This window comes from Helicoverpa zea, chromosome 9 (genome assembly GCF_022581195.2).
Source record: "Helicoverpa zea isolate HzStark_Cry1AcR chromosome 9, ilHelZeax1.1, whole genome shotgun sequence".
NCBI classification, from domain to species: Eukaryota; Metazoa; Arthropoda; class Insecta; order Lepidoptera; family Noctuidae; genus Helicoverpa; species Helicoverpa zea.
Genome location: NC_061460.1, coordinates 1,110,390 through 1,133,881, shown reverse-complemented (window position 1 = coordinate 1,133,881; position 23,492 = coordinate 1,110,390). Strand labels below are relative to the sequence as shown.

Sequence of the window (23,492 nt, the reverse complement as noted above, 5' to 3'; positions counted from 1 at the left end):
AGGTAAGTATTGGTAAGAATCACGGGTGATTGGATAGGTAAGTGTGAAAAATGCATTGGATTTTTACCTAGTTTACCTATTTGATTAACGATTTTTCCTTTTTCAAATATTCAATTACCTAAATACCTTGCCGAAACTGAGAACCAGCCTATTTTTTTCTATTTTTCTAACCAAAAATATACCTACTTTATTATTTTTGTTCTTTGTTGAGAAACTATACATTTAGGTAAGTGCCATTAAAATATCTACTGTTATCTAAAAAGATACCTATATGCTTCTTAAAAAAACAATACAAAAAACATAAAAGTGTGCTTTAAAAATAACGTAAAAAAAAAAAACAATACAACTTAAAAAGTTAGACAAAAAAGCGCCAAAGTAGCGACGCGCGAACTTGTCGTCATTATAAAACCCGACCGATTTCAGAACACACTTTGCGAGCACAATATTCGTGGGAAGAAAGTAGGAGGCAGGCATCCCACTCATGTCGGCCGGGTTACCCAAACCGGTCAACAACGAGTATTGACCGGACGAGTACAGTTGCAATGCTGCTACCAAAGCAACATGACTGAAGAGGTGGTATATCTAATCGGGCGGCATTCTCGCTCAGAATTAGGCGCCGTTTTTACTTATACCTACTTCCTATCTCCTTTTAGTTTTCGGAAAAAGAAAGAGATAGTTATACCGGCTAAAGAATTAGTGCGGCAGTGTTAAATTTTCATTTCTGGCCGGGGTCCGATGTCGCTGAAACGGCGGTCTCGCAATGCAGTTGGCGCGTAGCTACCAGGGTCGCAGATATCGGTAGGAGGTGACTCACCGGGGTACGGCCAGAGAGGCGCGGGCGGCGCGGCGGTGGGCGGGGCCGGCCACGCCAGCGGGGCGGGGCGTTCGTCGCAGAGCACGTTCGCCACGCCGACCGTCATGGCCGCCTGCGCCGCGTCTGCACAACAACACAGTGACGTGGCTGCAGCGACACAACGAACAACGCTATATTTTATTGCACTCCTAATACTTCACACGTCGTTAATAAAAAAAAAACATTCATTGAAATATTTCACACATGCTGTTTTTACAATGATAATAAAAGAGCAAACAACACTCCTCAGAAAGTGACGAGAAATGCTGCTGGCCAAGTTCACTATGTATTTTTGAAACTTGAAGTTGCACAATCAGGTTTTTAATTAAAATGATTGAAAAGATGCTTAAAAACAAAAAATAGGACCATAAAGTTATTCAGGTCGAACAAAAAGCTAAAACAAAATTGGCACTTAGTTGCAAAGCTGCTTTCGTATTCCTCTAGAATTCTTGTGCTTTTTTCTGTTTAAGTAAATGAAAATCATTCGATTGTGCCACGAAAATTACTTAAAAATAACAATGTTAATTTATTTTCATTTAGGTACCTAAATGAGAGAATCTATTTCTGATAAACAGATGATCAATCATCGATTAAAAGTCTTTTGGACCATCCAAGGCAGAAGTGCCGAAAAGCCGCTTCTAAACACAAATTATGTAAAACTTAGTAAGAATCGCAGATTTTCTTTAAGATCTCATAATTTTCACAAAGTAGATCACCACCTTCCAATGAGTACGTAAATATGTACAGGTAAACTTAGATTCGCATAACCTGTAGGTACATTAAGCAAACACCATACATTATATCTTCAGTCTAATGAACATTGCAAGTGGCGCCAACGATTACTTATTTCAATCTAAAATTAAAAATTATGATGAGTGAGATTTAAAAAAACACGCAAGTTTAATCACGAATATGTCGAAGATACCTGTCTAGAATTAATAATTAAGTATTGTTTTATAAAGTAGACAGCAGACGGTTTTTTCAAACGTCACGCAGTCAAATTAATTCTTATGCAAATGTAGCGAGAAACGCACTTCTTGTTAGGCTTTCATAAGAAACTCTAATGAATAGTAGGCCTGATTGCATGCTATCTATCTTTACTTTTCTAAAGGCATCTAATGAAGATTTACGGGGAATTCTTATGATTTAGCTTTGATGGGATATCTATGGCATCATTTAGATAAGCTGTTGTGATTTGATCGTCAATGCATCGATTGAAGTCCGTTAAAACTGAACAACATTTGGGTCCTTAATTGCGTGCTAATTATCACGTTGACATTATTGTTGGCGCGTTTAGATAGCACCCTAAAATAAAGGTCTTTACCTATAAAAAGTCTTGACTTCACAAGGCATCTGACAGCTAGATCTTTCTATCTAAAAGTGATGACTTGCCAAAATATGTCTATCTACTTAAGTACTTATTAAAATAGTATCTCGGTATCTTATCAAATTAAACAATATGTTTTAATCATTATACTAAGTATATGTTAAGATGACAAACGATCATCGAACCAGGAACCAAAGATATTGATTTGAACATCATCATTAACCCTTCGTAAAAAATGCCGTAGTCGTTTTTTCCAAACATCTTAAGGTAGTTTAGAGAGGTGGACGTGGAAGACTTCAGGACAGGGCAAAATACTCCAAAAGGAGAGAAAACAGATACTTAGATATATCTAGAAAGATGGTGAAAGATGAAATGACTAAATACCGATGAAGATATGGAATCACAAAGCCCTACCTAAGCATAAAAGAACCTAAGTGCGCATATGATCGGGTATTTAAAAGTAGCATGAGGACAGAAGAATTATGATTTATTTGGATAGACGCAGGTAGCTCTATAGCTACTTGCTTAGACACTAGAGCTATTAATTTGAGAACAGCACCCTAAATGTTTTGCCATCGTTTTGCTGGTTGCGCGCTTCGTGCGATGTATCCTGAGAATTTTGAAGTTTACGAATGAGCAGTCGAGAGTTTGGACCTTTAAGGATTTCAGATTAAGTAGTACTTACCTACCTATTCTGATTTCCGATCACAATTAACAGTAAGAACTTAGGTTGAAGATAATGGACAAACTTTTTGTCGTCACGGAACATTGCGCGAGTATGTACCTAAGTATCTGCGCAGAAACTGCTTCAGTAAAGTTCCACCGTGACGTGACAAGGATGGAAGGGGGATATGTATGGGCCACATAGGTACACTTATAGGCTCCAAATTTTGCTGCTAACCAATAACCACCCACCTAGATCAAGTTATGCCAAAAGTAAGTATACCTACCAATAATTACCTATTTCTTTGAATAAAATAACTTAGCTTCTTTCCGCTGTTTTAACAGAGTTCTTAGAAAACATCGCAAACCCAGATAGAAGTTCAGGTAGAAATTTAAAAAGTAGTTCTATCTGAAGTAAGTAGGTATTCTATAGCCCAAAGTTCTCTAACAAACTGATATTTACATTAAAATTATTGGTCAGGAAGTTGGAATTAGTGTGGATTTATTGGCGGAATTCCTGTGTCAATAGCGCTTTGCCGTCAATGCAACATTTGTCAGGCTAACTAAATACATCGGAACGGACCGTGTGCCGGACGTGCCCCGTACAATATAGGTACCTATATGTAGTAGGTACCTATGTGCCGCCCAGCTGATCGCCAACCGGTTTGGACCGGTTTCTCACTAATTTATATTTTAATTCATTTGGACGCGTTATTACGACCTGGTGCCCTGTCGGCTATTGTACAATACAAGGGTACACCTTACATGCCTACTCGAAGAAAGTTATTTATCAGAATAGAAAACAATCTACGAACATCGGAAGATTTCTCGGGTGATGCATTCCCAAAAATCCCCCAGAGGAATTATTTCTTCGAACAAATCTTGAATGTTTCTAAACTAGTCTAAATACTAAATCTGAACTTTATTCACCTAGATTCTCGCTTAGACAGGCTCACAAAATTCTAAGCCCAACGCGTTATCCACATCGGTTGTGTTCTAAGTTTTGTCTGGGTTCCTCATGTGTCGGCATTATAAACTAGGTACCTACATATTTGTGTGGCTAGGAAGCAGTGACCGCGAAAATAAATAAATAAATAGTTTTCGAAAATAAAAATAGACCTTATACAAAACGCGGCATGGAACCCTGAGAATTACACTAGACTCAGAATACTCTTTCTTGTAGAAATAAATACCTAAAGAATATCTGCTACTTCTTATGAAACAAATTCCCACAACGAGAAGAAATATCCGAGTAGCAGCGGGGCGAGGAGCCAAAACAAAAATTATGAAAGGAAGCACGTGCTTGTACTTTTGTCTCCTTCGAACGTATAGCGTCGTCTCAGTCCGTCGCGAACGTACACGGCACAACATACACATTGAGTACAAATAAAGTGACTGACTGAGAGACTGCATTCTTCAAAGAACCATAGAAATATTTTTAACCAAAAAATTATAATGATTTAGTTCGGAAAGTAATCGTGTATGTATTTTGTGCATAAAAATATACTGTTCCATTAAGTAAATAAAAGATATAAAAATTAATCATTAAATATTTTTTAAATCAGTGCTAAAAGTTATCATAAGTGCCTATCACATTTTTAATGAATAAATATCCATTTACTTATCGCGTCAATAATCTTGATACGTATAATACCATCTACCTACGTTTTATCTATGCTTGAATTACACTGTGAGTATCCTATCAGTTGACCTTCACCGTAACGTCTCTCTCTAACACTAGCATTCCAAGCACAAGTGCCTCTCTTTCACTCCTATGGCCGTACTCGCCACGGCGCTCCGTATAACTCTTCGAGCTTACTGCGAGCCTAGTATCACGCGCGCTGAAGAAAAGGGTTTATCCGACGCAGAGTGACCCGGATGCAACTAGGATTTTCCGACCAAATAAACTATTTAGTTTTTCGCAATATAAACTAGATTTTCCAGTAGAAAAAGTTGAACGAGCTTTTTTTATTTATTTTATGTTTTCTTGCTGTTTTTATTTGTTCTTTACAGGTAATGTCACGCCGAATTAGATAACTTTTTTTGACGAAAGTTGCAGCAGTGGACATTATTTTTCACACTAGAAAATCTAGGCCACAGTTAATAGCGTCCCTATTCTAGAATTAAAATAGCTTCACGTCGCCCGTGTCGTCGTGTTGCGTGGTCAGCGTAGTGAAGCGTAGCGTAAATAGATTGACGCGACGTCGCTTGTGGTCGCTGGAACAATCGCAGCCGGGGAGTTGCAAATCTTTTATGAATTCAGATTTGCATAATTTTCTTAACAAAGAAACAAATCAAGTATTACACCAACGAATTTATAGTTCCAGATGTAAATACTTGCGATCAGCTTGGAGCCAGCTTCCTAATTATAATTTTTGAAACTCGATTGAATGATGAGTCTACATATAATAATTATTTTATAGATCCCGAATTATGTAATCCATAAAAATAAAACTATTAACTATTCTTCCTAGATTTTGCTTGGGTCTGTATTTTTATAATACCTTACCGTAGGTGGAAAAAGCAGAACCCATTCTGAAGTATTTGGACTAATCGGACTATTTATTAAACAAAAATAATAAAAGAAAAACAAACAAAAGAAAGTGAGTTCAGAGAGTGATTCAAGTAATTCGAGTTCGAGAGCGGACGCCGATCATACTCCTACAAAAATCTACCAGGACAGCATGAAATACGAGGAGTCGCGTATAATCGCGATTCACAACTTGTTGTAGCAGTTGCTTCAGACCAATGTGTGCTTTATTGTAGAGAACTTAAGCACAAATTTGTAAAACATCAATATTCAAGTTGAAGTTAGTGCATGAATAAAGTCGTAACACAATAGTGATGTTCGCATTAAAAACAAAATTAATATAAATGCGTAAAATTAGGTATTATAATGTAATAATTTTATGCTCAGTCGTTTATTAGTGCAGATTTGTTTAACTGTTTACTGTTCTTGCAATATTCATTCTCTTCAAATATTTTTATTCATTAATAAAACCTGAAATTTAATAACAGGTATCTAAGTATTATTAAGCAGTAAACAACCATAATACATAGAGCAAAATATCCACCGAGTACGAAAGCAGTCAAGAGTAGGTAGTCGTTAGCTACCAATTAGTGATTGTTTAACATAGCACTTGTGGGAGAACAGATTATCTAAAATTACAATTATAATACAAATAAATGTCAACATGCGCATTTAATAGCAAAGTCAACAATTTTTGTCCAAACAACATGGGCTGGGGTGAGATACACTCCCCTCTTTGCGAAACCCCTCTGGAACTTCACTTCATTCGAATATGACATCAATGTCGTACTGTTAAGGTATATTTTTACCTGCATGTTTAAAGTGGGGTTCGTTTAGTTTATTTGAAAATTTTAGGCATGCATTACGGAATTGAAAACTTTATGGTAGTGCAAATTTCTATAAATACCGCAGATTCACAAGGATGATTAATACGCTGAATTTTTATTTTATGTTGTAACTTTGAAGCTAAAAAGGGGTACACTTATTTGTAGTGTGGTTGATTTATTTGTTTTGTATGCAACTGCATTATGAATAAGATATTCTAAAGCAGGTTTGCATAACATGGTAGTCACACCGCTAACGAGTTCCTATTAATCAAACAAATACCTTTTAATGATCACAATCTCGTAAATTATTGTTATATCAGAATTTAAATGATTGCTTAATAATATAAATACAGTGTTAATGCACATAATAATTAGTTTTCCTCGACAATAAATTGCTGTAATCGCCCATTGAGCGGACACTTTTGATTGCTTAGCCGTTAGAAAATCGCCTTTTATAGCCTTTACCCATTAAACACGGGTGCGATTGATGACGGTTACATATGAATTTACTTTATTATTCGTCAGCTACTAAATTCCCCTTCTTATCTAGACACACGGCAGTGTGTCCGCCAAGTTCGAGCAAAAAAAGCGACACACCGGCCGTGGGTTATATTACACGAACCATTTCGGGCCAAATTCGACCCCCCTGTAACTCAAAATCTATTTTATTTACGCATATCAAATTTCTAGTATCTATTGAGACCCCCTCACTTATCTAAAATACAAAATTTCATTAATATACCTATTGTAGGTCTTGAGATATTGACGTCAGAAAATCGCTATTTTTACTATACACTCACTGACTGACTGATTCACTGACTCACTCATCAAAAACCTAGACCACTTCCAATGGTCGTATTGACTTGAAATTTGGCATGGAGGTAGGTCTTTATGTCAAGGTAAAGGGAAAAATCTGAAAATGGCCAAGTGTGAGTCGGTTTCAAAATAATGAAGGTGTTTTATACCCGGTGTAAATTTATACCCCTAAGGAACTAAAACGAACTAAATTTATCTATATTTATATAATATATCTTCGAATGGTTTGTATTTAGTTTAGTTAGAAGTAAAATAGTGTAGTTAGAAGTAAAATAAAAATCTGAAAACGGCCAAGTGTGAATCACTTTCGAAAATAACGAATGTGTAACTTTGATCCACGAACATAATATATGATAACATGTCATGTCAGTCAGTTGGTAAATCTAGTCCATTTAGTTAATCTAGTTCATTTCTTTGTAAGAAACATAGTGCATATTAAAAAATCTAAAAGATAGTATAAATGAGACATTCCTTTAACTAACTTCATCATAAGAAAAAAATAAAATAAACAACCTTACAAAAATAAATGAAATCCCACCCAAAACAAAAATGTGAAAGACTGCCAAGTTCGATAATATGGGAATGCTTCGCCTATAAAAGAAGTGAGATCTGAATAAGTACCAAGTTCCATACACATACCTCAGTTAAAAATAGTTACTTTTTAATGATGTTACTTGGCAAGTTTTAATAGATAATTAAATACTTGATTCATTGCGTTTAGTAGGTTTATAACAAGATGTATGAAAACTTTCCAAGTAACATCATTAAAAAGTAACTATTTTTAACTGAGGTATGTGTATGGAACTTGGTACTTATTCAGATCTCACTTCTTTTATAGGCGAAGCATTCCCATATTATCGAACTTGGCAGTCTTTCACATTTTTGTTTTGGGTGGGTTTTACCTACCAAAACCGCTTCGTTTCTTGTAAAAAAAATTCGTCCCCGTAAAATTTGCCATCTCACAACATGACTAACTTAATTTCCTGCTTTACGTACCTAACTGAACGTTGTCTAAACTTCTATCTATTATGAAACTGATGTTTGCACATAACAGGTAATCTCTCAAGAAAATACTGAAATGCTTTCAACAAGAGATAACTTTAATATCCCCAACCTTTTTACCAGTTTTGTCAGCACACTTGAAAAACCGTGGTCAGAAGCTAGTTTGCGAGTAGGTAGTATAAATAAGTAAAAGCAGTTATTACATCAAGCTAGAATTCGATTGGTATAACATAATTAGTCAAGAGATATTAACCAAGTAATTACTTTCAACTATGATTGATGCAGCAGCATTGAGAGCTAAATTAGTGTTAACGGGCTGTCCGTCTGTTTATTATATCAACGAACAATTCGTAACACTAATTTATTCAGTCACAGTGAATTATTTCTTTATTGGCCTAAATATGGTTCGTATCTAACTATCAATGTTTTGGCATTTTCAAGCTCAATCATTGAAATTAAACCTTTTATTGTTAAGCATTAATGCGTATAAATTAATTTGCTGCAATATAATTGTCGGTGTAACGAAAAAACGTTGCGTACCTATTAAGTATATTATATGAATATTGCAGAAAGGAACATAATTGAATTATTACTTTTTGGCCTTCATTAATACAAGTAGGTATCCTCCGTACTAATAAAATGTTGACCGCTATCAACTGGAATCTATTTGGAGCATTGGAATGGAAATATCCAAATCCGTCTAGTGCAATTTTCGTGTTAAAAGACAATACAAATTCAAACTGTTTGATTTATAAAGTTTTCCAACGTTTTTCGCTCGATGTCCTCAACGCATGCAACGTTGGCGGTCGAATAGAAACGTCATGAAATGTACTAGGAGAATAGTAGCAGGGAGGAGTTTGTACGATCAGCTCCGCAGACGGAAGCTAGGGTCGAGCAAGGGTCGCTGTGCAAGGGAGACTTGTAGACAGCTTCAAGGGTTGGCAAATTCATGTTATTTATTTTCTGAATTGCAATATAAGAATTTTTGGTTAATCATCAGGCGATCGAGCAACTCTTTTTTTATACGATATTCCCTCAGGCATACCTAATTAGTAATTTTTTGACAACTTCAGTTATTCATGCATATATGGCTAAATGTACCATTGCTATTTCTGCTGATTTGTGATCTACATAAATCTTTTACCGAATGGCCGCAGAAACTACAGTAAGTGATGTTGGTAATGTTATCTGCCAATTGACATAGCGTGGTTAGTAAAAATTTGTGCTAGTAATAAATTGGCGGGCGTTGCCAGCCCTGGGCGCGGATTGGCGGGAAGCTCGCCAAATGTTTGTGACGGGCGGGGGACCGAATTGTTGCGACGTGATTAGAAAATATCTTAGTCGTTGTATGTAGCACATGAGTTGGAGAAAACTTCGAGCTTAGAGATTACTGTCCAGAATCCTATTACCCTATAGGTAAGTACTAATTTTTCTAGCAAAAACATGACTGAAATAATATCCTGCACACCAGGATTAAGATTATTATCTTGCGAATAAAGTTATAAACAACTTCTACAATTACAAAAGAAGAACACTTTCCCATAAATCTTTTATAAGTAAGGCTAAGCATAACCACGTAAGTCCATTCGTTACCCGACACTATCGCTAGCTTCTCAGGTGAAATCCTTGAGTAAGTAATACGGGTAAGATAATTTATGTTCTCGTAAATAAATAATTACTTTACCGAGAATGCTTCTAAGAAGTCATTCGAGTTTGTAACGCTACCAGTCAAGTGATGTCATTCAAACTAAGCATTGTTTTCAAGCTATTCATAAAATAGCTAGCGATACTTAAAATAACAGTTCCAACAAAATGTAGGAACGCTTAAAAATGTAGAAAAGAACAACCCTATTTCGAAAAGGCAATTTAGGTAAATACAAAACACTTCATACTTCAGCATTCCTAGCAATAAACGCTTCATAATACAAGGAATTCATAATGATCGTCACAGTTAGCCCACATGTTTTCGACCACTTGCTGTGTGGCATTATTTATCTAACTAAACGAATTTCACACCGCAAGCAAAGAACGTCTTTATTGCAATATAACTAGAGATACATTTTGAACAGCAGATAATATTATTTGTGCATTAATCTTACTACAATTTTACGTATGAGTACTTCTCAAATTCATAGTGCCCTGGTATATGAAAGTCAACTTTGTAGTTGCGACATAGATTCTCAGGTCGCGGGTGATGATGCCCCGCGGCGATAAGAGGAAATATTTGCAGGGGGGTGCTTTTTGGGTACCTTGCACGCTGCCGTAAAATATGTCCCTAGTACCTTCTAATTTTTTTTTAGTATTAGAAATGTGCCAATTTTTTCTTTATTGTACATAAAAGACACTCGAAAGTCAGGCGCAATTTGTAACGATGACGTACAACACTGACCAACACGCACAACATTACAGCATGTTCTAAAAATAAAAACAAAAAAAAATATTCTTTGTTGTTTCATTTGCATGACATAAAAGCCGCCGCGGTTGCCGTTACAGTAATTGTAAAACCGTGATTAGCATGTAATTGGTCGGAGCCGGTGCGTTTTTGCAGTGTAAATAATTTTGAACGTGATAATATCCGTTCGCTTTCGCGATGTTATCTCTGTAGAACGGGAGCGAGGTCCGTATTCCGCACGTTGCTAATTAAACATTGCTTCATTAATAGCCCACTTTTTTCGGATTTCCAACTAGGTGTAAAAAAAATCCATTCTATCTATTAATTAAAATATTGTTTTTAATTTATTGACTTTCAATAATAATACTAGGTATTTAAAATATCCTATGCTAAATGCTATGGCTAAAACTGCGCACATTTGTAAGAACTTCCCTATACGAATCTATTTTGATACCAATTTTTTCATAGTAACGCGAAATGAGCATTAGTTATTAACCATGAAAGTATGGAATAATAAAGGTGTCCATATATTATGTCACGGACACCTTTGTCGTAAAAGGGCAAAACGTTAAGTGTAACATAAAATGTAACGATGTATCGCTCCTATTACGCTTACCTAGCCTAATTCTAGGTTTACGTTCAGTTTTGTCCACTTAATAGTTAAAATTAAAATCGGATTAGTTACACTAAAATTAATATTGAATGAAATAAAATGAGGTATCCTTATACTAAATTACGACGAAATAATTAGGCAATTACGAATTTTATTTAAACAAATAACACGTTTTTCCACTATCAACTTAAAAAAGAATTATTTTTAATGAATTTCTGAACGCGCATTAAAGCGAACAAAGTTTTAAGTGAAATGAAAAGACCTATCAAAGAGCTTATTAAGAAATAAAAGCAACTTTATGATATAAAAACTAAAACTATACGTTTATAAGGCAGTTGTGAGCCAAAATAGTAATAAAATTGATCGTAATTTAGTCATTGAATTAACAAACGTCGTTTACGTCGTCAATAATTTAAGCATTCACGTCGAAACAGCAGGTGTTGGCTTGACGGTCTACTTTTTTTTATTCACTGTTCAACCCCTTCGTATCGATTTGGTCATGCAATAGCTTTATAACTAAATATATATATAAAAAAAAATATTATATGAACACTTTATGTTGTACTTGGGTTGTAAAACAAGCAAATATTGTGGAGATTTTTATCGGAATGTTATTCTTTATGTAAGTTTATTATAGCTTTTCGTTCCGTTTTCAGACACGTACGGTGGCATGTGTTTGAAAACGGAAAAGTGTTGTCTATAGGGTAATTGTGATACTTTTTGTGTATATTAAAGACAAGTAAATACACTTTGTTTAATAATCAAGAGTACTTGTACGGAAGTTCTTTAATCTCAAGATATACTTATTTAATTAATTTACTTAGTTACTTTTTTTATAAAGTCCAGCAATCGGAACTGAAAGTCGGTAAATAAATACTCATAGAGACTCTTTACATTCATAAAGTTTTAATATGCAATAAACTTCAATGAATGTAAAATATTATATTTATGTAATTAATTTATTCTGCGCACGATTGTCGATACCATCTATGGCGAGCTATTCACAATTATAGGGGCTGCTAGAATATTCAATATTCATACATAATAATTGCAATTTACCGAAAGATCGTATGCCACATTGTAATTACTGAAAAACCACCTGCTTTGCTGTTAATTGATATTTTAATAAGTGTAATCAGTTACAATAGGTTGACTAGTTCTCCTCACGGTTTCTCCTACCTACGATAACTTCAATTACCCTCTTATGTAATGAATTTTCTGAGGAGGTACATATCTCAGTTATCCCACAAAACACAGTGAGTTAAAAATAGTTGTTTCCTATTATTAAAATAGCTGAACAACGAAAAAACGCTAGAATACCTTGTGGCCACTTGCAACACAACTAGAACGTTGCATACGTAACAAACATGCTTGTAACATCAGATTAGCATATAATTGTCGGATACAGACGCGCTTTTATGCCATAAATCTCTTTTACAAAGGCCGATACGCACACACATGTAATTAAAACTATACTTATTTAACATAAATTAAATGTCGAGCTATAGCCTCGTGGTACTGTGGAGGAAAACCGCATGCATACATACATAGTACCTATATAGCGTATATAGTTAGTATTGCGTTCGACATGATCGAGCAACGTTTTTGTTATGGTTATGCCTAAATGGGAAAAAATGCGTTTGATGTAACAACTTCGTGAAATTAATATGCGTTTTATGAGTTGGGAATAAAACCTGTTTATGACAGTACCTATTTCATATATTAATTATCGCGTTATACAGGTGTTGAGTAGTTTTTATTGTTTAATCGTATGGCGATGATGACGTTAAATTCTAGGTCTCGTTATGTAGAATCTAGAAGTTATTATTTACTTACTTACAGAGTTTCAACCATATGAAAGCTTCTTTCCGCCTTTACTGAAGATAAGGAAACCGTTATCCTGATTACTTATTTACTTTGCTATTGAAGAAATATTTTATGGAAATTCAAAGTCAACTTTTTTATGACATAGGTATCCATAAAAAGTAGCAAGACAATTCACGCCTTCCACGCAAAGTAGTAGTGGCAACCATTATAGAACACGCGATACAAAACTGGTGGCTAAACAGAAGCTAATATAAAATGATGGCGATTTAAATTCCCAAATACGTAACGATTTTCACATTCGATCGATAATGGCTGAGATGTTGATGCCTAACGGCGCCATTCAAAACAGTAGCTTAAGATTAATGTAAATTCCAAATTCAAATTGAGATCCTCGAATCAAATCATGTCAGGAAAGATTTATTTGACTCTTACTAACAAGCTTTATGCATCGTAGGAATAATGAATAAATGAGTCGATTTGATTCTAAAATATATGTGACCTTATTAGTCATGAAACGATATCAAAATAACAGCTAATAACTTTCCAGAAGTTATTCCAAAGAAAAGCTTAGTAGTTTGCAACAATGTACCTATATTATTTATGCTTGCACATAAATAATGTAGGTACATTAGGCACAACGACTTTTGTTATTTATTCATTGTATGTAGCTATAATTCAAGGTAGGTACCTACTATCAAAACTGTTCGCGTGATCGGAGTGATTCGGCGCGATGCCGCGATAACAGCCCGATTTCATTTCAAACGCGCAATCAATTAATCTAGACATTTGACTTACGAGTATGACGAACGTTCGATTTTGTTTCTATTGGTTTCACCGGAACCAGAGCAACTCTATGTCGATTTGTTATTCAAACTCACTCTAATACTAACGGAACACAGAAGCTTTGTATTTTTCTACAAAAAAGTGGAGCAGCCTGTAATTTGCTAAAAATGCCACACGCAATTTTGAGCCTTATTTTCATTGTTTCAAGCTTACTTCTTCAACAAGAACCAATTTGACCATCAATAAAGTTTCATTTATTTTTTTCATGATCAAGCGCATCTTAGTAAATACATAGTGGTACCAGGCCAGCAGAAACCGCAAAAGGTTGTTGTGAAAGGCCGATAGCTCAGCGCCATCGACAGTGTCCGTGAATGACAGACAAGATAAAAACTTTTTCGCGCTCACACGCAAAATATTCCGCGTTTTGAAAGTTATAGAAAATTATTTTCACTATCTGTTATGTGTGCAAATAATATAGAATAACTTACCGATATCGTGCATGCGTTGTTGGTTGTCTTTTTGAGACAACGCTGCGAGGAGCCCAGCATCGCCTACTCGTTGTCGAGCGACAGCGATACCGACGGGAATGGAACCTGATAACAATTTCAAGCATAAAATTAAACCGGGATATGACTACAACTTCAACTGTTCGGTGATATGATATGACGTGGAGTATAACTTCGTTTTCCAATTATTTTTGGGACATCAGACAGAGTAGGTTTTTTGTTTTGTTGAAAAAAAATCACAATCTTTAAAGTGAATACCTGAGATCCTTATTTTAACTTTGGAAAAACTTTGCATTTATTGTTATCTAGTTCTTTATTCAACCTTCATTTACAGACAGCAAATTCGGCGAAACCTGCAGACGAGAAGCAATGAGGAATTTTCTCATAGCCGTCTCGCATAACCCGCTGCGAATGTACTAGGAGCGTATAGAGCGTAGAAGCTTACCGTTGTTTAGCGATGCCGGTATCGCCGGAGGCGGGTGGTCTGGTTTGTTACCAGGCGATGCTTGCTCAAGCTTGACGGCAACCAGTTCGGAAACTTGGACGTGCTGGGGTTCCCGTTTCACCTGAACTTGCACATTTTGTCCCGTAACCCCCAGCCAGGTAACGGGATTTGTTCGACTACACCCACTATCGGCATGCATAACCTGTTGAGGACAATATTTTTGAAGTTAATATTCATTTAGAGCGTCTTAGAATAGAAAATCCTAGATGCCTAGGTGAAACTGATAAGGTATGCCATAAATAAATAAAATAGTTTCTTACGAAAAATATAGCAGTATTGATATCCATTTTCGCTACCTTTTTAGGAGAATTTGTGAGGCAAGTGTTGCATGACCGTTTTGCTTGTTCGGTCTTGATAGTAAGCGGCTGCATAACGCCAATATTGTCCAGCATCTGCCGCTGGTCACCAGGACAACATAAAGAATCAGGAAGACAAGCTTTGCCCAGTTTGGCTTCTTCCATTTTATTGTGATCCCTGTCCATGAGAAAAAACAGAATTAAGAGTTTGAAGCAATAAAAAAAGGCTGCATTTCAGTAAAAAAGGTTGGCTCAAACTAGCTGGCTATATGTAATTGAGCTTATTCGATGAAATTCTCCATATTGCTTAATCAACTTTTTTGAGTGAAGCGAAGCCAGTAAAAGGAAGCGTTTGGAAAACTAGAAGTTGTTGCATACTTTTATAAACCTGCGGAAACATCAGGGCAACACGATTCTTCACAATATAGCCTGTCTACCTATCAATCAAGTTTCCAATCTGCGTTTATTATCCAATCGCAAAAGCGCTATTCCGTTTTACAGCACGAATGTAAAAGTGCTTATTGTTAAATGACAGAAGTGTGCCATCAAACTTACTTATCGGTGAGAAGAACCCGCTGCGAGCAGTTGAGCAACTCCAGCTGCAGCGGCGAGTAGGGGGAGTTGGGGGGAGGCGTCGGCACGCCGAACGTCGACAGCGACGTAGAGAACAAACTCTCCGTCACTGGAACAACTGGATCAATTAACCTTTTGAGTTATGTGACCTTAGTACACTTAAAGAAAATCTAGTGCTCAAAACTATCGCTCAATTATGAGATCCTAGTAACTTAGGTCTTTCGTTTAGCACTAACCAAAGCACTAAAGTATTTCTGTCTCTTTCTTATCATGAGACAGACTATAGCAGATGTTAATGTTTACATTTGTGTGAAAAAATATTCGGCAAATAGTTCTAGTTACGTAATGCAAATAAGTGTTCAAATAAGATGCAATGACGCTTAGTGTATGTATTGTATGTTATTTGGCATCTAATTGATAGTCGTTAGTGCTACCTAGACTAAGTTTTAACGAGACTATCGACCATTGTTTTTGACAATAAATAAATAATCCCATTGGAAATGGACATGTAACATGTAATCAACTTTGATAGATTCGCAATCAAACTAAAAGTACCTAAGTATCAACTTATCCTAGCCAGTTCTAAACAGAAATATTAACTAAACCCCAAGTATCAAAATAAACTCGACAACTCTTTGCATTAGCGAACAAAGAATCTATTTCTGTCGAGGCCCAAGGGATCTAAGACCTTAATTATGGAGTGTCACTCGACAGCGGCAACTCCCGCGCACATGTGCTCATATTTACGTCGCATATAAATGTCCTATCTATTCTCCGCACATTAGAACGTTCTATCAACCAATAACATTAAAAAAAAAACTAAAAAACACGCTTTTTATAGAAAACCGAACTAAAAAATAGAAAATAAATTTAAATTAAGAAAATAGTGTTCAAAATTTCAATGAATATAAATTAATAATAGTGTGAATACAAAAAATATATTTAAAAAAAGCGTGGGGTGCTTTTTAAGGTATTATCGAAATGAAAATCACTCTACCCATATCTGTCAATAAAATATTTATAACTATTGACACCATGCACCCCACGCTTTTTTTTAAATATATTTTTTGTATTCACACTATTATTAATTTATATTCATTGAAATTTTGAACACTATTTTCTTAATTTAAATTTATTTTCTATTTTTTAGTTCGGTTTTCTATAAAAAGCGTGTTTTTTAGTTTTTTTTAAACTATTATTTATTTTCTACTTTTTAGTTTTTTTGTTTAAAGCTTTTCAGTGATACGAATAGTTATCACTATCCATACAAGTGGGAAGTTCTCATCAATACAAAGAATATAAGTCCAAACGAGGTATTTTACATATTCAGTTGTCGAGTTCCCTCGACTTTCTCTGGTCTCCATCATCAGGTCAGCTCCCAACCTTCACTGTTGCAAAGGTCTTGTCAATACAAATAATTTAAGCCCAAACACGAGGTAGTTTACATATTCAGTTGTCGAGTTCCCTCGACTTTCTCTGGTCTCCATCATCAGGTCAGCTCCAAACCTTCACTGTTGCATAGGTCTTGTCAATACAAATAATTTAAGCCCAAACACGAGGTAGTTCACATATTCAGTTGTCGAGTTCCCTGGACCCTCTCTGGTCTCCATCATCAGGTCAGCTCCAAATCTTCACAGTTGAATAGTGCTTTTAGGCGTACACCTGAGTGTCAAGTTTTTACCCTATGTATGCCTACAACTTTCGAAGGTTGCCCTCGATTTCTCAGGTTTCCATCATCAGATCCTGACCTGATGACTATGGGACCAACTGGCAGCTATTTCGAGTCGAACAAAAAAAGAATCACGTAAATCGGTCTATAAACCTCGGAGTAATCGATGTGTATGTGTAACCTCCTCCTTTTTGGGAAGTCGGTTAAAAATGGAATAATTTTATCAAATTAGTGTATTGTCATCGGTCCTCAATAAATTTACAAAGTTTGAACGAAATCTGGCCGTTTAAAGTGGGTCAAAATCGCGCCCAAAGAAGTCGGTTACAAACCTACAAACATACAGGTGAAGCTAATAAAAAGCGTGTAAAAATACATACAAGGATCGTTTTATAGGCAACTCTCACAAAAAATATATTTCTGCTAATTACGCAATAAAAACATGAAAAACATTTCCAGTTAATTAGAAACTTTTCTTTGAAGTTGTTGCATATGGAACTTAGCATTTCAATTAACTATATTATAAGCAGTTACGCAGGGAAGATTATTATAGAAAAACGTGCCGATGACGTTATAAATTAATAATGACTTTTGCTATTACCATATAATCTAAATAAATTAGTTTTAATTATTTTGAACAAGTTTTAGATACCTATCAAAATCCATTGGTAAATCAGCAGTAGAACTAAATTACCACGGAAACATATTTTAGAAGGATGAAGTTTTGTCGCAGTAGCTGAAGCTATAATAACTAAGCGTAAGACCCCAGTGGCTGGATCAATTAAATGTTGTTTATTTTATAACAAAAAGTAATTCAGTGTTGGTATGTTGTCCCACATTTCACGGGTGCCACTCCGACTCCGGTCGCTCACGAGTCACGCCGCGTAACTAATCGCCTTAATTCGGTACCTCAAAACATTGCCGCGATTTTATATGCATGTCTTGCTCTAAAACATTCCATTTATGATTGAAATAAGGAAAATGGAATGTAAAAACTGCTGGAATCGTAACCTAGACTTTTTATTATCATAACAAACAAACTTTCAGTACATATTTCTCGTAAGTACGAAAAACTGATTGACAGGTTTAAGGAAACTATCTTCAGAATCTATTAATAGTGAAAGATTGGATGACTTTCAAGTACCAAATTTTGTAACAGTTTGGAACAAACAGCGAACATGCATCTTTTGTAGTGATTGAAATGTGGTCACAATTAGTTACCTATTTTGTTAAATTACCTATGGTCTAAAATCTGCCCGTTCCCAAACTGAGCAAATACTACATGACCTAGGTATAAAACTTAAGAATCTTATTGGCATTGCGCTTGTTCTAGAAGGCCGCTCATTGATTAACGACTACTTATTTACTTACATACGCATGCCGTAAGTTGAAAAACCAGTCGAATACCAGTCTAGTGCGTATCATTCCGTATTTAGAAAACCTGAAGTAGCTTTTAAAACGGATCTTCTCAAATAAATCCTGAATCGTAGCATTCGTAGTCCCAGATTTGAAACACGCAATATTATTGTTAACTCCTCAATGTTATGTATCCCTGATCCAAGCGATCTCTGCCCTCAGGAGCATTCATATCCCAAACATGATGTTTTATCGCCTGCTGAACCACCGGTGAGCCGTCTGTCAGAAACGTCATGTCAGACATATATCCTCACGCCTGTCGCCCAAGGCTCTGGCAGCCATCACGCGATGTGTAACCCGGTTACAAGAACATTAACTCATACCGTCTTTGTTTTGTTTCTGTTGCGGTAATCATATTTTCGTTACGGTATGTTATGTCCTACGAATTTATGTTCTCCTGGTAAGTCTAGATCAATTTTGCATTGTGTAACGAGACCTTTCTCAATGAAAAAATCTACGTCGTTTTTTTTGAAGCAATAATTTAAAATCAAAGTGAGTTTATTAATTATTTTTTTCTTGCTTGTTTCTTTGATAAATTAATATCAGTCTTCACCTGTAAGACAGTATTTTAAGCAACACTGTACGTACCTACCACAACAAGTATCGAACCTATCTTCGGAACTAAGTTTTTGGAGTTTTTGTTACCACAAAAACTCAAAAAAGTAGGTATAGCTGAATATGAAAATTCACAGATAAAAATTACGTGATATTGTCATTTAGCAGCTACCTGGCGGAGTTAATCGTAACTTCAGTCAAAAACAATATAAATAAATATACAGTCATAGAACTACGTGAAATAAAACATGGGCAGCTATTTAACGTAGACCGAGTCAACGTCCTAAGAGTTAAATAAAACCTAAGTTAGAAATTGTATTAGAGAACAATTAAAGTGAAGCGAACCCACCTTTGTGTATCGTGGGTCGGTTGCCGGCCTGCGTCGGGAACAGAGAGTACAGAGGGAACCGAGCCACACCTGTGAATTAAATATTTATTTTAACTGCGATAATTCAGACCCGCTGTTTGTTTTACTGTAATAATATAAATTGAGTTCCTAATTAACGTTCACTACAAATTAAGACAAACAAAGAACTTATTAGCTGTAGGGTGCGAAGTAAAGTTAGGACTACATTTTACATTATTCTTATAATGAAGACTAGCTAATGTCGAATTAGCTGATGCACGCCCTGAAAATTTGTACTTTTTGTCTGTAACGACAAAAAAATTGTTTCTTTTTTGTAGCATAAAAAAATATGTACGTTTCAGGAGTATCGGTACTAGGCTAACATACCTTGCTGCAGATCAGTGGGCGGGCGGGAGCGGGCGCCCCCCGCCGCCCCGCCCAGCATCGCCTCTCGTGTTGAACCACCTCACCACCTGTGAACACATTACACGTTATCATCTATGCCCATTACAAACATTACTTAGTATTATAAAAGTACCATACAATAGCTGTAGCGCAATTTAGCATGTTAAATATCATTAAATTGCACACAAAAGGTTTTTAATACATTTCATATGCTCATTTACAAATAATGCTAATGGGAACTGTTACAGATTAAGAAAATAGTAGGCAGCTGAGAGAGGCATATGAACAATTCAAACATTTCAAAAATAATCCCGCGCGTTTTCGGTTTTCAAAACAAGGCAATGTTATTTACAAAATTATAATGCATTTTTAAATATATTCTATACATATTCCAAATCAATCGCGCATACATTACTTAATTAACACGTTGCTGACAATACGTTCATAAATAATGTAAACAAAGCAATTTTCGTGCCTAATTTAGCGGATGCGTCATCATCGCCACTGAGCGCTCCGGAAGAATACCACTCGAGTATTTTACGTAATGCCAGCTCTTTCAATATCTGTCGCCTTAGTACACCGAATCTTCGTTCACTTTCAAATCTACTAGATATGATGTAATGAACAAGTTCCAAAGAAATCGTTGTTATTTATTTTCATTAAAATACACAGTTTTGTTAATATGCAATGAAGTAAAATAATAGGTACAAGAACAAAATTAATACTTGTTTTTTGGTTAATTTTTTGAATAATAAAAAAGCGGAAAAACAAATAATCGATGCACCGTGCATGATGCATTCTGGGGTGTGAATTAATTGCATTGTTGTGTTGCAACTTAATCTATGTCATAAATTCATATCTCGTATTTATGTAAGTATTTTTTGCTATTAATGGAAAGCTCTCGTAATCTAAAGTTATCATTGTTTATATTTTAACCAGAATGGATCTTTAAATAACTGTAGATAAAGCACATTTTAGATAGTCGTCGCCATAACCTCGAGAGCTCAATGCACCAGAATAACAGTAACGATAAGAGGTAGCAATTTGGCGAGGTCGGCCAATGATCGGTGTGACGTCGCAGATATCGGACAATAGGTACTGGCACGAACATTGAAAGTGTTGTGTATTAACTACGGGGTTTTTTGTGCACTAAACCGACAGTTTTTTTGACAAAAAACGCCACAAAAGTCTAAGAACAAAATGTCTCAACTAGCTAGATATTGTAGCTACAGATTAAATATGCCCAAAAGATAGGCAAACAATACACCGTCACTTACCATTAAAACTAAAAGCAATTCTAATATTTTTCTGTTATTTCACCCATAATGAACTGTAGAAAAACAGTAATTTAGCATTTTCCGGTCAATTTTACACAGTCGCTCGTTAGGCGATAATGGGAGGTGTTTCTCTTAACATTTTCTTCAAAACAAAGTAAAACATTGTGTGTAGTTTGGAAGCAATTAAATTATCATTTAATAAGGAGAGACTCACCTAGCGGAACAAAACTTCTCGGACACCGAGTATGGAGCGAATGGAGTGCATGCCTAGAGCGATACATTTCGTAGTTGTTCCTCGTGAAATTATTAGTCCGCTTATGCATATAAAATACCGCGAATGTCTTGTGAAAACGATTGCTTCATCGCAAAAAGTACTAAAATAGATATACCTAACAATATCACAAAAAAAAACTGCAAATAAAAAAACTAAATAAGTTAAAATTACATACTTAAAATACTCTCTAATTAACCCAAAACTCTATTGAATACAAGTAGGTAGTAGCGAAGCGAAGTGAGTCGTATTTTGTAAGAGTATTAGGTACTCGTACTTCATTCGCTAATTACTCTGTGGACTGCTTAATAGTATGGGAATATAACGGGATCGTATGAAATATTACAATAATGTTGTTGTTCAATATTTCTACTAATTAAGAAATTATCATAAACGGATGTAGGTTACGTAAGAAAGCCCGATAAATCATAACAAACTTAATTGAAAATTATACAAAAAATACGTAATTGTGTACCTAGGTATCTTTTGTTCGTGAAACTTACATAGGTAGATACCTACTTCATCGTTTTCATTGTTCATATCTACGCAGTAAAAATAGGTAAGTATATGATAGATTTTACCTTTATGAATTGCTATGCCCACACAAAATTAATATCAGAATCGGTACATATTAGTACCTATACTAAATAGGTTTAACCGTGAAAGCGTAACAAACAGACTGACCGAGTTGCTTAGATTGCTTACAATATTACACTCGTACTCCAACAAACGGTTTCTATTTCTATAATCACACTTCATTCTCGACATTCAAAAACCAAATAACAATATTCATTCAAATGTTCCGCTCAGTTTCACTTAACAATCCAGAAAATCGCATCCATAACAAAACATCTCTTTTCGATCAGTTTTTCAAACAGCGCTAATAAACTCCACAAGGTTCAATTAACAAAAAAGCGAACCTAACAAAAAACGGATCAAAAGAACTCTTCTTTCTCCTGCCCTGTTCCCAGGGCAAAAATCATTCGAAATTGTGAAATAAGAAAAACAGACGTCCTTCGCTTCGAACCAGGTTCGACGAGACGAAAAAGAGAAAAAAATAGTAAAAAAAACTGTCCTATTAAACAGTGAGAGATGCAGAGAATAAATTATGTTAACCCATTTGAAAAGTTAAGGGCACCGCTTTTAAGGGCCGATATTAGGGCCTTCCCGGAATACCGGCGCAATTCTCGAAACGGCATTAGAATACCATTTTGGAATAGTTCGTGAAGTTAATTTAAGTCGACTTTCTGTTTGGAGTTTGTGCTCATTTCGTTTGGGTGTGTGTACGAGTTTTAGCAACAACGAATTGCTGAAAACCTACATATGAGTTTGTCCTAGAAACTTCCTGTAGCGAGATTGATACTTTTTTATAGAGCTGTGTCTTATGCGCGCGCATTCGTAGTTAATTTTTCTACAAAAAATACCTTTTAATGTTATCCTACGCATGATATTTGCCCGCTTCTCTTTATGTCAAATTCAAGCGCGAATGATCTTACCTCATTGGAGGCTAATGTCTTCAGAAATATTGACAAAAATACAAGCTGTTGATTTGCATCCGTGCCATATTCAAGGAGGTAATTATGCTAATGATTCTCGACCCAAATCAATAAAAAAATTGGTACGTAATTTTTTTTCTTTAATTTTTTTTCGGAATTCCGTAAATGTCATCTAGCCTTATTTAAACTTGGCGCGTATGTTACTGGCGTTAAAACCGTGCTGCACCCTCACACAAACGCAAACACAAAGCATACGCAACGATCACTCATAAATTTCATTCATAAAATTGGATTACTTCGGAAATACCACGACATTACAATGACAAAAAGAGCAGTGCATATTAGTTATTTCCCATCTACTGTAATTCCAATCGATTATTTACGTATTGTATGTCCTCCTCCTGAACTATGGCACAAATGCAAATCAACACCTTGTATTTTAAACCTCGCATTTGCTAATCAAAGTTTCAAAAACGATTGAAAATGAACTCCTGAATCTTTGTAGATGCGATAACTATCCAAAGATTGACCACGAATCGATCTGAAG

At 35.5% G+C, this 23,492-nt stretch overlaps 1 protein-coding gene across 7 annotated transcripts in view; it reads right to left on the bottom strand.

The window, feature by feature from the left end:
• Positions 1-23,492, bottom strand: part of LOC124633502 — an 89,138-nt gene that overhangs the window by 14,986 nt on the left and 50,660 nt on the right. Inside the window, exons 2-8 of one of the 7 annotated variants that reach the window (XM_047168741.1) lie at positions 19,884-19,969; positions 19,500-19,568; positions 15,496-15,631; positions 14,905-15,118; positions 14,585-14,786; positions 14,122-14,226; positions 815-961 (exon numbers count right to left, since the gene is read on the bottom strand). In XM_047168741.1, the coding sequence (XP_047024697.1) occupies positions 815-961; positions 14,122-14,226; positions 14,585-14,786; positions 14,905-15,118; positions 15,496-15,631; positions 19,500-19,568; positions 19,884-19,941 (931 nt within the window). In that variant the 5' untranslated portion in view covers positions 19,942-19,969. Of the gene's footprint in view, positions 1-814; positions 962-14,121; positions 14,227-14,584; positions 14,787-14,904; positions 15,119-15,495; positions 15,632-19,499; positions 19,569-19,883; positions 19,970-23,492 lie in introns of those variants that run through there. The other 6 variants (XM_047168743.1, XM_047168744.1, XM_047168745.1 and 3 more) reach the window with 6 other exon arrangements.